General features: G+C 44.7%; 1 protein-coding gene across 3 annotated transcripts in view; it reads left to right on the top strand.

The window, feature by feature from the left end:
- The window catches only part of Atg4b (autophagy related 4B cysteine peptidase), a 38,958-nt gene that overhangs the window by 18,466 nt on the left and 1,976 nt on the right, over window positions 1–18,516 (top strand). For all 3 annotated transcript variants that reach the window (XM_038339432.2, XM_038339433.2, XM_038339434.2), the window contains 8 exons: window positions 946–1,047; window positions 1,479–1,551; window positions 4,949–5,028; window positions 14,538–14,731; window positions 15,835–15,913; window positions 16,171–16,316; window positions 17,354–17,410; window positions 17,954–18,047. In XM_038339432.2, coding sequence (XP_038195360.1) covers window positions 946–1,047; window positions 1,479–1,551; window positions 4,949–5,028; window positions 14,538–14,731; window positions 15,835–15,913; window positions 16,171–16,316; window positions 17,354–17,410; window positions 17,954–18,047 — 825 coding nt within the window. The remainder of the gene's footprint in view (window positions 1–945; window positions 1,048–1,478; window positions 1,552–4,948; window positions 5,029–14,537; window positions 14,732–15,834; window positions 15,914–16,170; window positions 16,317–17,353; window positions 17,411–17,953; window positions 18,048–18,516) is intronic.

Here is an 18,516-nt window from a genome sequence, read left to right as displayed (position 1 = left end):
GGTGCTTGTCTAGCATGCTCAAGGCCCTAGGTTCAACCTCTAGTTCCAACAAATTGTGCGTGTGTGGGTCTTTCTTCCCAGTGAAAACCAATAGCCATATTCAATTTTCATGTCATGGAAAGATCATTCAAGAGTTCTTTTGCTCTCTATAGGAAGCTTACAGTTCTGAACACATTTTTAGCTCTCTTTTTACTTAATATTTCAATTCAGGAGCTCACAGAGTTGCCCAGGCAGGCCTTGGACTTGCAGTTTTCTTATGTCTTAGTTGTTGTGATAGAACACCATGAACAAAAGCAACTTGGGAAGGAAAGGATTTATTTCATCTTAGAACTGTCGGGTCATACTCTGTGTCTTAGTCTTAGGGGAAGTAAGGGCAGGGATTCAAGGCATGAACATAGAGGTAGGACTGAAGCAGAAACCATGGAGGAATGCTGCTTTCTGGCTTGCTCAATCTGCTTTCTTAAACAGTACAGGCCCACTTGTCTAGGATTGGTACCAGTCAGCCCTACCACAACAATCATTATTCAAGACAATGCTTAAAAGGTTTGCCTGCACACCTCTTTGTCCAGGCATTTTCTCAATTGAGATTCCCTTTCCAAATGACTCTAGCTTATGTCAGGTTGACATAAAACTAATCAGTGCCTCTTGCTTTAGCTTCCCACGTAGCTGGGATTATAGGCCTGAATCACCAGGCCTAATAATTTATATTGATATAAAATTATTCTTGTAGAAATTATCCTTAAACTGCTGAAACAGCTTTCTGCTTCCAACCTATATTTGTTTGGATGAGATAGTGTGTTGCATATTTGAAATCCTAGAGAGTTTGACTTTTAACTTTAAAAAGGTTCAAAAATAAAGTTTTGAACATCTGAACATTGAGCACTTTATAAAAGGAAGGTTTGTTACTTGTGTGGTCAAACTGACATCCTGTTTTGCTTCCAATAGATTGGAGATGGATTCAACGGAAGACACAGCCTGACAGTTACTTCAACGTCCTAAATGCTTTCCTCGACAGGAAGGACAGCTACTACTCCATCCACCAGATAGGTGGGGATTCAGTGTGACCTACACATGGCTCTTTGCAGAAGGCAGACCTTGGGACTCCCTCGGGAACTTTCCAAGTCTTGCAGAGTTGGAGAATGAGGCTTCTAGGTTATTCTCTAGCCTCTGAGCCCTGTGAGCTGCTGTTGGTGTTCCAGCACTTGCTCAGACTCAAGCCTGCTCTGCCCCTGCCGCTATACAGCCTTCAGTGACTAATTCCTTGCAGTCTGTGGGAGTTAGGCTCCTCCTGAAGGTTTGCTTTTCTTAGTAGAGAAGGTGTCCTGTCTAGACCTTTCTATGAAGCGTTTACTGATAAAAGTGAGGCGTGGTGTACGTGTGTGTATGGTGTAGACCTTTTTATGAAGTGTTTACTGATGTACCAAAAGTAAGGCGCACTAGAATGGTTGTATTTGCTAACATGGGTCTGTTTCCTGCAGCGCAAATGGGAGTTGGCGAAGGCAAGTCTATAGGCCAGTGGTACGGGCCGAACACTGTTGCCCAGGTCCTCAAGTACGTAATGAGCCCAGCCCTTCTGCTCCTTGGGGTCAGCATGAGTTCTCCTTGGCATTTACCCACTCCTTGAGTACTTATTGCCACAGGAAATAAGGTATTCTGAGTCTTTGGTTATAGACCCAGAGGAGTCCTCTGGGTGACTATGCCTATTGTTCTGTAAATGGGATTTGTGTTTAGAGCCCTGGCATGGCCCTGTCCTCTGGACAGATCCATCTGTAATGAGGGCATCTCAGATCTGGAACCATGGGAGTTCTGGTACTCTTGTCTGCGGTGCTGTAACCCTCTAGCTCTGGATCTGTTGGTGTTGTTTCCTGACTGTCCCTTCCTGTCTTCTCTGTGGCCCTAGAGTCTGAAGCTCAGTCAGCCTTACTTGTCCCGAGGGGCACTTGCTCCAGAATTCCCTCTGAAATGGCTCTTTCTGCTGTTTTCAGGGATATGCCACTTGTTAGTGTGTGACCCCTCAGTGATTTTGTTTTGAAGATTTTTTTTTTCTGAAGTGAGGAGCTTTATTGAAATGAAGAGAAGCGGGGAGGAAGAGAGAGAGAGGTTAGAGATTATTTTTTATGTATGGGTGTGGCATGTCTGTACGTGTCATACATGCATACATGCAAGGCTTACAGGGAAGGCTGGAAGAGGTTGTTAGATCCCTGGAACTGGAGTTAACAGATGGTTGTTAGCTGCTGTGTGGGTGCTGGGAACTGAACCCTGGATCCTCTGCAAGAGCAGCAGATGCTCTGAACCACTGAACCCTCTCTGTGTTGCCCACACTCCCCTCCCTGCTCTGTTTTGGTTTTTTGTTTTTTTTTTTTTTTTTTTTTTTTTTTTTTTTTTTTTTTTTTTTTTTTTTTTCCTGATTGACATTTCCCTGTGGCTTAATATTCCAGTGCCTCTGAGAGGCTCCAAACCAATGTCCAGGACTCACTCATATCGGACCCTTTTCCTTTGGGGCTGATGTTCCCTTGACACCCTGTCCTCTGACTACAATGGCCATCTCCTACATGCTCCCTCTGGGCACTTTTCTTTTTCCCTCTATCTGATGCCCAGCCATCCCAGGCCATGGCTGGCTGAGACTCCTTGACTTGGCTTCTTTGTGACACACACATCCACCCCGTACCCTTTAGCATCTTTTTCCAAGTCCTGCCTTGCCTTAGTGATTTTCTTTTCCTACAACAGAACACCATGACAAAGGTAACTTATAAAAAGGAAAACAAATACATTTATTTTGGGGTAGTCACAGTTCCAGGGGCTAGAGTCCATGATCACCATGGCAGGGAGCATGGCTATGGAGCAGTAGCCAAGAGCTTACATCTGATCCACCATCATGAGGCAGAATAAGAACTAACTGGGAATGACACTGGCTTCTGAATTTTCAAAGCCTACCCCCAGTGACCTCCTCCAACAAGGCCAGACCTAATCCTTTTCAAACAGTTCTACCAACTGGGGACCAAACATTCAAATATATGAGGGAAATAAGGGGGGGCAGTCCTAATTCTAATTATCACATACCCCTTTAGCTTGTGATGTAATGTACAGAACCACTATATTACTGCTACCAATAGTCGTCAGTTCCCCATCAGTACTTTGGTTATATCTGTAGCCTTACATTTTCTGTCGTCAGTGGCAAAGAGCAGCCCCTTAGTGTTACTGTTTACATCTTTTTTTTTTAAGGATTTGTTTATTTATTATATATACAGAGTTCTGCCTGTATTTGTCTCTGCAGGCCAGAAGAGGGCACCAGATCTCATTAGGGTCCTTGTGAGCCACCATGTGGTTGCTGGGAATTGAACTCAGGACCTTTGGAAGAGCAGGCAATGCTCTTAACCTCTGAGCCATCTCTCCAGCCCCTACTATTTACATCTCTCTGGAAATGACAGATCAGGCGCTTATCCATGCTTACTATTTCTGTCCCTGGCCTCCTCTGCTTTTGTTGCTAGACCACTTGTCCTCACCTGTGGCTACCTCTCTGTCCTACACACAGGGATAGGGTTACATCCCCGAACTCTATTGGCGTTTCTACCTGGAGGCTCGTGAGGCATGTTAACTTCCAAAGTTAGAGCACTCTGCCAGCTCTTAGGTGTATCAACCTGTTGCTTTTCCCAAAGTAGACTTCTCTGACTCTTAGTTGAGCTTGCAAACCCATAATAAGTCTCATTTTTAACCCCTATTCACCCCTCTCCCAACCTGGTCCACATCTTGTCTCATTCTCTGTCTCTTATCTTAGACTTTTTCGAATACTAACCAAAGTCATCTCCATAAAGGACAGCAGCCCTCTCTGAGACTCTAGCTGTCCTAGGCATTTTAGCTGATCACCACAGCATTTCCCACCCTGTGCCACTGAGCTTACTCTGTCCTGACACACCCTTGGATGGCACATCTATTACTCATACACCCCTCTTTAGGACCTTTGTGTCACTTAGAGCCCCAGCCTAGTAGCCCTTCCCAGAGGCCCATCTAGCCTGCCCTGCTTGCTCGCTCCCCCAGCCCGCCTTTCCAGACACGTCAGCACGGTGAAGTGCCGCTGTGACTCTGTCCTGGAAGGGCTTGATGACTAGTGAAGCACTGGCTCTGCTGAGCCCCTTCCGCGTTTCCACTCCGGGGAAGGGGCTCTGTGTGGTTTGTGTGGTACAGGGGTTCACAACCTGGGGGTTGCAACGCCTGTGGGGTCAAATGACCCTTTCATGGGGGTCTCATATCAGATACCCTGCATATCAGCTGATTATGATTTGTAACAGAAGCAAAATTACAGTTATGAAGTAGCAATGAAAATAGGTTTTTTTTGGTTGGGTTACTAAAACATGAGGAACTGTATTAGAGTCGCAGCTTTAGGAAGGTTGAAAACCACCGCCCTAGTGCCTTCCAGGCATTGGCCTCTTGTGTTCCTAAACATACCAGGATCTTGCAGCTTAGGTCCTTAGTAACTGTCCCCATGGCCAAAATGTCCCTTCTTGCTTTCCATTTTCTTGTTGATTACTAGGTTTTCTGTGTCGTCCCCATAGCACCCTATTTACATTCTATTTCTGCGCAGCATGACTGCTGTCTGCTCTTCTTTCAGAGCCGTAAGTCTGCAGCCCTGCTTCCTCCCAGCTGGTGGTCGCAGATGTGCTGCTCTTTAGATTTCTGGGGCTATCAGTTCAGAATGGGAGGTGTTGGGAGAGAAGCTGCTCAGCATTGAGCTGGACCTGCCCTCTCCTGCTGGAGAAACCTGCGCTGCTCTGTCACGCGGGGCTGCTGTCCAGCTGGCACTTCCCCGATGAGCAACATCCTGCTTCCTTCCTCTTTGAGTTAGTGAACAAATCCTTGACTTAAACTTGGAAGCTGCCTCCTGATTGTCAGTGCAATGCTGCAATGTTCATGCTGTCAAAGGCTCATGGGAGTATTCTCTTGCTTCCTCTAGGAAGCTGGCTGTATTCGACACGTGGAGTTCTTTGGCTGTTCACATAGCAATGGACAACACTGTGGTGATGGAGGAGATCAGTAAGTGGCTCAGGGCTTGGCTGACAAGGCCCAAGAGGGAGGGAGCCTCAGCTGGAGAGTTTGAGTCTCAGCAGCACTGGCACTTCCCAGTAGGTAGAAGCCTGGGGGGAACATCTGTAAATTCCATTCCCTTACTTTGTCCACTGGACTAAGTGAGAGGAAGGTGTGTGTGCTACAGATAATGTGTCAGTGCTGAGTATAATGGCATAGGCCACCTACAGATGGCTACAGTGGAAGAGAATCATTTGTATGCTTTTCACTGCATTAATGCACCTCAGTGAGATGCTGGAAGGGCTTTTCAGCTACCCCATCTCCAGCAAAGGACTCATAAGAAGGAAGTACATGGTTCTGGAATGAAGGCCTACCAGCAGCCTGAGGGAAATGCCCAAACCAGCTTCTACGGGACAGTAGTGCATGCTTGTAATCCTAGTATTTGGAAGATGGAGGTAGGAAGATCAGGAGTTCAAGGCCAGCCTGGGCTACATGAGACCCTAAATCAAAAATCAAAAGTAGCTGGATTTGGTGGTATATACCTTTAATTTTTAATACTTTGGAGGTAGAGGTGGATCTCTGAGTTTAAGTTCCAGGCTAGCCTAGGCTACTTAATGAGACACTATCTTAAAAAACAAACCAACAAACAAAAGGTTTATGGCTATAACTCAATGGTAGATTTCTTAGGCTCGATTCCTAGTACTCCCACACATTCACAGAACAACAACAACAACAACAAAAATCCAACAACAACCAAAACCTTCTGTAATATCATAAGCATTTTTCCCTAGTGTTAAAAACATGGTGGCAGCTGGGTGGTAGTGGTGCACACTTTTAATCCTGAGTCGGGTGGATACCTGAGTTCGAGGCTAAGATGATACACAGAACCAGTTCCAGGACAGCCAGGGCTACACAGAGAAACCCTACATTGAAAAACAAAACAAGTTACACAGAGAAACCGTGTCTCAAAAAACCAAAAAAAAAAAAAAGAAAGAAAAAAGAAAGGAAACAATATAGTAGTAGTAATAATAATAATAAATAGAAAAAAGAAAACAGTATCTTTTAAAGATGTATTAAAGACTGTTGATATGGCAGAAATATTTGGGACTGTTGTTGCAGACTTATTGTGTGTTTCTGTGCCTGTGTATGTGCTCACAAGTCTTTGGCTCTGGCGAGTTACATGGTTGTGAGTGGCCGGACACGAGTGCTAGGGAATGAACTCAGGTCTCTGCAGGAGCAAGTGCTCTTCTTAACAGCTGAACCATGGCTGCAGCCCCCATAGTAACTTTTTTTTTTTTTTTGAGACAGTATATTTTTTTTCTGTGTAACAGTCCTAGCTCTTGTAGAACTTGGCTCTGTAGACCAGTCTGGTTTCAAACTCACAGAGATCTGCCTCCCAAGTGCTGGGATTAAAGGCTTGCACCTCCACTGTCCAGCACCCATAGTAATTCCCTTTTAAGTAAAAAAAAAAAAAAAAAAAAAAAAGTTTGTGTGTGTATGTGCAAATGCATGTCTGTAAAATGTGCATTTGCCATGTGAAGTCAGAGGACAGCTTTTGGGAGGTGATTCTCTTTCTGCCATGACCTTTGGTACTTTTGTCCCATTCTTCCACTCTCCCACTGTGGGAGCCATGATGATGCAGTCTCTCCTGTGGTCTCAGCACTGTCTGGAATATCAATGCTGGACCAATAAGCTCGTGAACTGAGGCCTCATATGTGAATGGGATCGGATCCCAGGGAGCAGCCTGAGGCTGCTTATCTGTGACCAGGACCTGTTCAGAAGGATATGCTCATTATAGAATAAGGACAAAACATCTGACTCCGAATTTCGGAAAAATTACATGAGGACTTGAAGGGCTGCAGCTGCAGGTGAAGCGCATGCTGCAGTGTGGTAGGGTAGACAAGATGGTTCTTGGGGTTGTGACAGTTGCTTTTGAGGGCATCCATGGAGACAGGAAGCATGCTGGTGAGATGGTACCTCACCAAATCTGATGACCTAAGTTTGGTTTCTGTGACTCAGTCATGGTAGAAAGAGAACCAGCTCTTCAATTTGGCCTCTGATCTCCACACATGTGCTGTTGCTCACATGTTCACATGCAGACATAAATACAAACGTGTTTAAAAGAAGTAAACTGCCTTTTAGCCTACTACTAAAGGTTGCGCACAATAGCCCAGTTCATAGAAATGGTAGCAAAGCAAAGCTAGGGGCACAGTGTAGTAACAGCATAGTTTCTTTCCTTCCAACTTCTTGAACTGCTTGTGAATGGGACAGTTAGGGAAGAACTGATGTCATTCACAAAGGCTGCCAAAGCTTCCTTCCTGCTGAGAGCTGGCCTATATAGCAGTCCCACAGATGTTAGAAGTATGCCAGCAGAGGGAAGCCTTGTTTGCTTTTTGAGATGGTCTTCACGCTATAGCTCAGGTTGTCCTTCTGCCTCTCCCTAGCTCTGGGATTACAGATGTGAGGCACCATGCCCAGCAATGCTGATGGATTTAGACCTTCATAACTACCAGAAGTAGTAGCAAGTCCCCAGATAGCAGGAGAAAGTGTAGATTAGAAAAGACGTGTCAGGCCAGGCGGTGGTGGCATGTTCCTTTAATCCCAGGGAAGCAGAGGCAGGCAGATCTCTGTTCAAGCCCAGCCTTATCTACAGAGCTAATCCAAGACAGGCAGGGCTGTTGCACACAGAAACCCTGCCTTGAAAAAACAAAAAAAAGGGGGGGGGGGGAGCAAAGAATAAAGAAAAGACATGTCAGCACTGTGTGAAGAAAATTAAGCACCACTGCAAGAACAGCTGACAGAAGAGGGGGAAGGGAAAAGAACCAAGAAGGCTGAAGTTAAGCTTCCAAGTAGCAGTTGAAAAAACAAATGACTTGAAGTCAAATGTTTGCAGTGAACATTTCTCTCTCTCTCTCTCTCTCTCTCTCTCGCTCTCTCTCTCGCTCTCTCTCTCGCTCTCTCGCTCTCTCTCTGGGGGTGGGGTGAGGGTGCCCGTGGAGAGCCAGAAAAAGGAGTTGTGGGCCACTCAGTTTGGGTGTTGCTAACCAAACTAAGAACCCCAAACACTCTTTCTTCAGCGCTTAAAGTTGAGCTCTTAAATAATTGTTTATTTATTTATTTTTGCTTTAAAGATTTGCATACACCTTTAATCCCAGCGCTAGAGGCACAGGCAGGCAGATCTCTGAGGCCAGCCTGGTCTACAGAGCTAGTTCTAGGACAGCCCAGTCTACACAGAGAAACCCAATCTTGAAAAAGCATTAATAGGTAAATAAATTCTAGAAGTGGCTCTGGTAAACAGTGATGTGCTTAGAGGTTAGAAAACTCACAGTGGGCCTGTGAGTGGTTTGGTGGGTAGTCTACAGCCAAGCCTACCAACGTAAGTGTAGTCCTGGGACCTGACTCCCACCCTCCTCTGCTGATACTATGCATGTGCTTTGGTATGTGTGTTAGCACACACATTTATGAGTACACACATACAATAAGGAATTTATAATAATTTAAAAGCCGCCATGATGCCTTGTGCCTTTAGTCTCAGCACATAGGCTATGGGCAGGCAGATCACTTTGAGTCCAAGGCCAATCTAAAGTCTAGGCCAGCTTGGGCTACATAGTGAAACCCTGTATTAAAATAACAATAATGACAACAACAGAAATAATAATGAGGGGGCTCTGAGATGGCTTGGTGGTGATGAGCACTTATTGCTCTTGCAGAAGTGTGGTTGTTTGTTCCCAGATGCCCAGAACTGAAATAATCACACAGAAACTATATTATTCGCAATACTGTTTGGCCAGTAGCTTAAGCATATTGCTAGCTAGCTCTTACATCTAGAATTAACCCATTTCCATTATTTTATATTTTACCACAAGGTTCGTGGCCTACCAGCAAGACTCCATTACTTCTCCTGACTCTGCCTCCTTTCTCCCAGCATTCAGTTTAGTTTTCCCCACTTACCTCTGCTCTGCCCTGCTATAGGCCCAAAGCTGTTTCTTTATTAATCAGTGGTAATCATAGCATACAGAGGGGAATTCCACATCACTCCCCCCCCCTTTTTTTTGTCTAAATGAAAAGGAAGGTTTTGGTTTTAACATAGTAATATTTCATATACAAAACAGGTATCAAGCAAGAATGCAGTTACAATATTTATATCTACTTTATCTTTTATCATAACTAAGGAAACTATTATTATAACTATCCTTCAACTACATCAAAGACTTCAGAAGGATATAATATTACCTAAGTTAACATGAAGCACATTGTAAGCAACTTCCAAAACTCTAGAAATGACAGAGACATATTGCTGCCTGGACAGTCACCCAAAGTTCTATATCATTGGAGCACCCATATTCAGCCTACAGGCCCATAATATCCAGCAGACTTTTTCACAAAGCAGGAAATTTCAAAGACAGTTCTGTCTATATTGGTAATTTGTCAGTCAGTTTCTTCTAAACAGGAACACCAAAGGACTGCCTCACCTTTAGGCAATTTCAGTAGTCATTTTTCTGGTGGTCCTGCACGTCCAGTTCATACAGCATAACATCAAGCAGTCCAGGCAAAAACAATTTCTTGCCCAAATGGCTAACCAATGCCATAAGTAGCCTTTTTGGTGCCCATCATCCTCTTGAAGTAATTGGTGCTATCAGGAGCAGATGTGTCTCATGTCATGAAATGTCCTAAGTTATTAAAACATTTAAATGCCATATTCTGTTAGTCTTTAAAAGATTTGAAGAATACCTATCTAACTGAAATGTATCTCTTTATATCTAGAAAACGTAACTAACATGACTACAGGCTTGACTATTATTGATGATTATCTATTAACCTATATGTCTTAATTATACTTTACATTTTTAAATGAGCTGCACAAACACAATAACTTAATCAATAGCAGAAATATACATATAATAAAATTGACCTTAAATTTGTATCAATAAACCAAGATCCATATCTCTGTAGCATATCCCCCTTTATTTTTTTCTTTTTCTTTTTTTTTTTTTTTTTTTTTTTTTTTTTTTTTTTAAATATTTATTTATTATGTATACAATATTCTGTCTGTGTGTATGCCTGTAGGCCAGAAGAGGGCACCAGACCTCATTACAGATGGTTGTGAGCCACCATGTGGTTGCTGGGAATTGAACTCAGGACCTCTGGAAGAGCAGGCAATGCTCTTAACCTCTGAGCCATCTCTCCAGCCCCTCCCCCTTTAAATGTAAACGAACATTTATAAACAATCATTTAGGGAATTTGGACCTAGTTCTCGCCAAACTGCTTCCTGCTTTTTGTTGAGTGAAGTATTTTTTGGGGGTGGTGTTCATGGCAACCTTTCAGGTGGTCTTGGTCCATCAAACCATATTAGTCTAGAAGGATTCCACAGGTTCTCATCCTCTGTTGAAACAAAAGAAGACCCAAATTTTGAAGTCAAGATACGTTCAGAGTATATATGCTGATTTAGTTTAACAGTCTGTACAATGAAATGTCTCTCCGTACTTAGCTCATTCATAGTTTAAAAAAAAGTTCAAAGAAAACACAATAGTATACATAATCCATACTGTGTATTTTCCATCTTTATGTAGCTTATTTTTCTTACTCTATTACTTTTCTACAAGTTTACGCCGTCTCTTTAAAGACTTTGTTTTATTTTTAAAACAATTTACTTCTTTTTATAACTCTGTGCACTTTTCCTTCTCTCTCCCAAGCCTATGTACATTTATCCAGCACTGTGACCCATTTAGAGGTCTTTTTCATCTGAATTTGTCTTTATTGTGCATCTGTAAACCATTTTTGACCAGGACCGCTTCTTAAAATGTTAAGCAGCTTGGCTAATACTAAGGCTGCTTTACCTTTTGGCTCTGCCTAGTCCAACATGGCAGAAGTCTGTTCACTGCCTGAGACTGCTGGGTGGGAGTTGTCCTCACCACCTCAACTCTGGTAATCAGCTGGCCTATGCTACCACCAAGTAACTTACAGCACGCTGCCCACAAACCACATTCAAGTACTCAGCCTCCTGAAAGAGTCAGAGTTTGTGCTGGCAGCACGGCCCAGGAAGCCGCCATGTTTTTTGAAAATGCACATTTTTTTCTGCTACCGCTGAATCAGGAATATCTCTAAGAAACTGCAGCATGCCACCAGCAAGCAGAGCCTATCCCCCCCCCCCAAAAAAAAAGCAGCCAAATTTTGTTTTTTAATGTCTAGAATTCCTTTCCAAGCCCTTTCAGGCTTTATGTGGATTTAGCTAGATCATGTTAGAGCACCGATTTGTAGTAGGGGCTCCCGCTTGTTCATTCCCGGCAACCCAGACTTGAAATAGCCACACAGAAACTGTATTAAAAGGCCACTGCTTAGCCTTTTAACTCTAGCTTCTTATTGGCTAGCTCTTACATCTTTTGTTTTGGTGTTTTTGTTGTTGTTTTAAATATTTATTTATTATGTATACGATATTCTGTCTGTGTGTATGTCTGCAGGCCAGAAGAGGGCACCAGACCTTATTACAGATGGTTGTGAGCCACCATATGGTTGCCTGGAATTAAACTCAGGACCTTTGGAAGAGCAGGCAATGCTCTTAACCACTGAGCCATCTTTCCAGCCCTGTTTTTTTGTTTTTCGTGACAGAGTTCTCTGTAGCTTTGGAGCCTGTCCTGGAACTAGCTCTTGTAGACCAGGCTGGCCTCAAACTCACAAAGGTCCACCTGCCTCTGCCTCCCAAGTGTTAGGATTAAAGGTGTATGCCACCGCTGCCCAGCTTTTATTTTTATTATTATTTTTGTTTTAATCTTACATCTTAATTGAACCCATTTCTATTAATCTGTGTATCATCACGTGGCTGTGGCTTACCGACAAGGTTCTGTCCAGCGTCTGCCTCTAGTGGGGCTTCTCCTTACTCGGCCTTCTTTCTCCTAGCATTCAGTTTAGTTTTCCCTGCCTACCTCTAGTCTGCCCTATCAGGCCCAAGACAGATTCTTTATTAACCAGTGGTAATCACAGCATACAGAGGGTAATCCCACATCACAGAAGACCTAGGTTCATTTCCCAGAACACTTTTTGTGATTTACATCTGTAACTCCATTTCCTCCAACACCCTCTTCTGATCTCAATGAGAACAAGCAAGAATGTAGTGCACATATACATAAACAAAACACAAAAATAAAATGAATAAAATTTTTAAAAGAGATATTTTAAACAAGTTAAATAACTAAAAAACAAATTGCTAAATAATATCTGCCCTAGTTCCTAGAAAGTCCGATCTTGCAGAACCATGAGTCACTACCACTTTTACTCTCTTTAAAGTTTGAGTGTGTGTGTGTGTATGTAGATAGTCTTTTGGAATTGGTGTTTTGTGAGCTTCCTTGTGGATGCTGGGAAACCAAACCTGGGTTCTCCACAGAATCTGTAAATGCTCTTGACCAACCATTGCATCATTTCTCGAGCATTCCTCCGTGTTTTGATTTCTCATAGCGCTGACGTTTTATAGAATCTGGTTCAGTTAGTGACCCACAAATTGGACTTGTTAGTTTCATCAAGGTTGTGGTTGAGTTAAATATTTTAACAAAGGCAAACACTGCCACACGAGGTAACACTCAGTTGCCTCTCAGGCCCGTAGTGTCTGTGTTGTGATGCTGCACTGGGTTGCCTGAGAGGGTGATCTTATTTTTAAAGATTTATTTATTTATCACGTATACAGTATTTTGCCTGCATGTATGGTTGCACACCAGAAGAGGGCATCAGATGCTATTATAGGTGGTTGTGAGCTACCATGTGGTTGCTGGGAATTGAACTCAGTACCTCTGGGAGAGCAGCCATGCTTTAACCCCTGAGCCGTCTCTCCAGCCCGAGAGTGGTGTGTTTGTCTCAATGATAACCATTCCTTGAAATTAATGAAGATGATTCTAATAATGTTGATGTTCTTTGAAGCATTTTTTGAATAGTTATTTTCCTGCATTGTCCCTCTTTACATGTTGGACAGGCATTCTTGATAAGTATTTCATTCTCTCTTCTATTTTTAAATTTGAGAGACTGTCAGTGTTTGGGGGTTCGTGGGTTCTTTTTACCTAGTGTGCTGCCTAGGACCATCATTTTTGATCCCGTGTTGCATTTGACCTGTAGCACCCCTTCAGGCTGACTGTCTTGACTGGGCTTCCCATCATATCTTGTTACTGGGCACACCTTTTTTTTTCCAGCATAAGGGAAATGCTCTCAGCTCCTCCTGTGTGGTCCCTTCCCACAATGGGACTGCAAAACATTGTGGGGTGTGTTCCATAACACTTGAGTTTTCTGACCACCAGACCCTTTATTGAAGGCTAGTCCGGTGCATAGACAAGAGACACAGTAAAGGATGGAGAGGAGCTGTTTCTTGATGCTCTTTTTGCTGGTAAGGGGTCTGAGTGTCTGGGTTTGTCCATGGCTGCCGCTTTAAATTTTGCTTGAAAGTGCGTGTGGGACCAGTGAGGTAGCTTAGTGGGTAAAAGCGCTTGCCACACCAGCCTGGCAAACTGGGCTTCAGCCCTGGAGATGATGTAAAGATGCAAGGAGGGAGCCAGCTCCACAGTGTTGTCCTCTGACTGCCACGTGCACAGTGGGACACATTTCTCTAACACATGGTACTTACATTAGGTTGGTCTTGAACTCTCAGAGATCTCCCTGCCTCTGCTAAGTGCTAGGATTAAAAGTATGCACCACCATACTTGGCCTAATAGTAATTAGAAATTTTTAAACAAATAAAGTGTATGCTGGGGAGATGGTTCAGCAGTTAAGAGCACTAAGCTACTCTTTCAGAGGACCCACATGGTGATTCACGAGCATCTCTTACTCCATTTCCAGGAGATCTCTTCTGTCCTTGAGGGCACTGTTTGTATATCGTGCACAGACATACGTTCATTCAAAGCAACCATATACATATTTAAAAGAAAGTCTTTGTGTGTAGAAAATGTTTCTCTTTTTCTTTTTAATGTATGTAAATATTTTACTTGTATGTGTGTATAGTACATGCATTTCTGGTATCTGGGTAGGTCAAAAGAAGGCATTAGAATCCCTGTAACTGGAGTTAAGGGTGGTTGTGAGCCTGTGGGTGCTGAGAACTGAACATGGGTCTTTTGCAATAGCAACCAGTGCTCTTAACCATTGAGCCATGTCTCCAGCACCAAGAACATGTTTCTTTGAGTGGGGACATTTGTTCTACATGTTACTTACATTTAAAGCACTTGAGGTTTGTGTGTGTGTGTGTGTGTTTGTGTGTGTGTGTGTGTGTGTTTGTCTTAAATTATTTTATGTATATGGGTATTTTGCTTTCATGTGTGTCTGTGCACCACTTGAGTGCCTTTTGCCTGCAGAGGCCATAGGGGGTGTCGTATCACCTGGAACTGGAGTTACAATTGTGAGTTGCTTTGAGCATGCTGTGAATCAAACCTGTGTCCTCTGAAAACATAGTCATGTTAACCACTGAATCAACTCTTCAGCCCCTAAGCACTCAGTTTTCAGAACTCTTTTTCTTTCTGCTTAGCTCATAAAAAACCTGTCTTCCCCTTCAGGAAGGTTGTGCAGGGCCAGCCTTCCCTGTGCGGGAGCTGCTGCACCTCCTGCAGATTCAGAGCGGCACTGTAATGGGTTCCCTGCTGGAGCTGAAGTCACCAACAAGCCATCTCCCTGGAGACCCCTAGTCCTTCTTATCCCTCTCCGCCTGGGACTTACTGACATCAATGAGGCCTATGTGGAGACTCTGAAGGTGAGTCTTAAGAGCAGCTTTTAACCTGAGCGCCATGCTCCCAACTTTTCATCTATCTCAAAGTGTAGTCAGCTAGCTGTAGCTTTAGGAGAGAGGGAGAAAAGGCCTTAATCTTATAGGTGATGTTGAAAACTTAAATGGCTGGAGTTTATAAAGGGTCTTCAAGACCAGTCAGCCTGGTGCTGAGGCTGGCATCAGGGTCTTCTGTCTTTCCCAGGTCTCTGCTGTGTCCTCCTGGGTATCTCTTGAGCCTCTACTTCTGACTGGATCAGTGGTTCTCAACCCATAGGCCCATGACCCTTTTGTGGGGGTTGAGCAGTCCTTTCGCAGGGGTCCCATATCAGGTATCCTACATATCAGATATTTACATTATGACTTGTAACAGCAGCAAAATTACAGTTACGAAGAAGCAAAATAATTTTATGGTTGGGGGTCACCACAACATGAGGAACTGTATTAGGAAGGTTGAGAACCGCTGGTCTGGAGGATGAGTGGGCTGATGAGGATGGGAACTGCAGGCAGATTTAAGTCTTTGACTTTCTAATCACCTCTCCGTGTTCAGATAAAACCAAGTATAAAATCCCCCACTGATCTTGATCTTGTTCTGTCCCTCCAGATCTCCTAACTACCCTGGCCCCTCCCTCTGCTATAGGTCCCAAGATCACTTCCTCTGTCACTTCTGCTTCCCCTCACTGATTTCCCACTTTTCTCTGACATGTCCTCTGTTGTCATTTCTCCTGGCCCATTGGGTCAGGCTGATGTCTGGCCAGGCTACCTCTCCCGTGTGCCTGCTCATATTTCCCACCTATTGTTAATCCACAAGCTGTTCCTCAATCCTGTTACCTCTCCAAAGTTTACCCAGATAGAACTATGAGCCTGTGGTGTGTATTTGTATTGTCTGTGCTGGAAGCTCTTTGAGATACGTCTTCTCATTTTTCTTCTCGTGTCATTCAGGTAAGCCTCTGGAGGCCAAAGCCTGCCTGTGGTTGTGGATGGTGAAACACATGCTCCGGGCCGTGTACTGGGCTAGTGTGTGGGAGCAGTCTTCTTGCATGCATTGCAAGGCCAGTATGCTCAGTGGCCTTCCCTCTTCTCTCCTGCAGCACTGCTTCATGATGCCCCAGTCCCTAGGTGTTATCGGAGGGAAGCCCAACAGTGCCCACTACTTCATTGGCTACGTTGGTGAGTCTGATTTGTACACTATGGGTTCATAGGGATGGTCTGTCTCCCTGAAGAAGTGGGTTTTTCTGTGGAGTTGTATTCATTTGCCTCCCCCTCACTCGCTGTGGTGGCATGCACCCCACTCCGCCTGGCATTTTGAGGTCTACTTACCTTCTGTCTGCTGACTCTGATGTGGGTTTGGATGTTGCTCTGGTCTGCTCCCTCCCTCTCGCCCAGCCTTAGCCAGCTGCGTCATACTTCTCTGTCATCTCGCCCAGGTGAGGAGCTCATCTATCTGGACCCCCACACTACACAGCCTGCAGTGGAACTGACTGACAGCTGCTTTATCCCTGACGAGAGCTTCCACTGCCAGCACCCTCCCTGCAGGATGGGCATTGGGGAGCTTGACCCGTCTATTGCTGTGGTATGTTCCAACCGTGCAAACTCCCAGTCCTGCAGTGGAATATAAAGGAATATGTCTATACTGTAGTATTTTTTAAGGTGTTAGATTTATATAGTTAAGGATCCTCATATCCTCCCGAGACTGTGCGTCTCCTCAGCGGCAGTCACAACCACAGTGTGTGTGAGTGTTGCCTGTGGTTGAGTGTTACGTACCAAGTGTGAGGGTGTGTGTTTTTTCTACTCCATAAAATACAAATGACAGCTTGTTAGAGTCACCCGTCTGTACCTCATTTCCTCTTAGTTTTTTCATCATCATTTTGTTGTTTATTTACTTAACTTATCTTAGAGACAATTCCCTTGAATGAGCTTTTCCATCTCCCTTTTTGATGATATAGTAGGGATTTCTGGTGAGTTATATAAACCTGCCTACTCAGAATGTGTTTGGGGGAAAGAGGATGAAAAACTAAAAATGTCAAAACAGTGCCGTACCCGGGGAAGTCATCGCCTAGTTAGGCTGCACGTTGTGTTGCTCGTTGGCAGAACGCAGCATGTCTAGTACCAATATGCAGCTGTCACACAGACAACACCCAGAGTGTACTCTGCAACATGTGCCCTCCCCAGTTCTCCAGAGAGTAGGCTGGGACTTCCTGCAGAACCACTGGCAAATTTCTCAGCTAACTGGAGTGTGTATATTACAGTGAATGCATCTCACTAGCTCAGTGATTGGAACTTGGTGTCCTACCACCACCTAAACAGCCCACCTCATAGAAGATGCTAGACACATGGGGCTAGCAGGTACAGAAAGCACCAAGTTTGAGCCACAATTCTAGCGTTTGAGAGCTGAGATCAAAGGGAACACATGGTAGAATCACTCCCCTTGCCACCATGGGATAGGCCTTCCATCATTGAGCAGAGTGTCCGTATGTATGAACCATAGCATGGGCAGAACACACAGCCTGGCGTGTGTTGGCGAGTGCATACCAGGATCCCTGAAGACTAGAGATCACAGCTTCATGCTCATACAGATGTGCTCACTACTCACGGTCCTTTTCATTGCAGGGGTTTTTCTGTAAGACCGAGGAAGACTTTAACGATTGGTGTCAGCAAGTCAAAAAGGTCTGTAGCTGCCCCTGTCCAGAGCCAAGATGAAACTTCTGGGGACCCAGGCAATGAGGTGGCTGGGGTAAAGGGAGCCTCTTTGCATGGCCTAGCTAGGAACCCCATTTACTGGTTGCATGGGGAGTGTTGTTCCTGCCTCACACGTGCGGGCAGACTGAATGGGGCAGGGTGCCTCACATTGCTGTTTCTCTTAGCTATGTCTAGGTCGTAATTGGCCATCTTTTACCTAAGTTTCGCACATTAACTTTATGGTAGAGTTCTGGCCCACTCACCTGCCTCTTGTGGTTCTGGGGTGGCAATTAATTGTATACCAAAGGCTGCCCCTGTGCCAGTTGCTTCCTGCTAAGTCTTCCCTGTGCCTTCTGTGATCATGTATGCCTGATGGGGTGACAAGCCATTACCAGTGGGGCAGGCCCGTGCTTTGATGACCACTGTGTTGGTCTATGCTGTAACCTTTAGTATTGATTCCACTTCCATTTTCTTATCTGTGAGGCTATAGTGACTGTCGAGGTGCATCTAACAGCCGTGTCTCTCTGACAGCTATCCCTGCTTGGTGGTGCCCTACCTATGTTTGAGCTAGTGGAGCAGCAGCCTTCCCATCTGGCCTGCCAGGACGTCCTGAACCTGTCCCTAGGTGAGTGCTGAGGTTGCAGAATCAAGTCTGACTGGGATAATCTCTTAGTTTGTGTAGTCTGTGCCTGACAAAGCCCTCAGGTCTCGGTCTTTTTCCTTTTAACTGTTGTTTATATGAGCCCAGGTGCAAATAGTTGGTTGCCCCCGTGCCTCAAACCCTGAGCTTGGCAGCAGCACAATACATCCGTAGTCTGCAGGGACTGTTGAGCCAGACATGTTCCCACATGTTCCTTGGGTACTGTTGTGACCAGGCACAACAGATTTGTGACGATGAAGTCCGGTCTAAGAGCCACTGGGGATGAGCCGTCCTGGCTCCTTGGCCTGTAGCTAGTGTGCCTGCAGGGGGCAGCCTGGGTCCTATGGGCCAGCACAGGTAGAGTTCAGGGGCTGGCCGTGGGCGACAGTGGAGGGAAGCCTGGTCAGACCTGCTCATTCCTAAGCTGGTGCAAGGAGAGGGTGCCCTCATCCTC

Source organism: Arvicola amphibius, chromosome 8, assembly GCF_903992535.2.
Source record: "Arvicola amphibius chromosome 8, mArvAmp1.2, whole genome shotgun sequence".
NCBI lineage: Eukaryota > Metazoa > Chordata > Mammalia > Rodentia > Cricetidae > Arvicola > Arvicola amphibius.
This window is presented reverse-complemented; position numbering and strand designations above follow the sequence as displayed.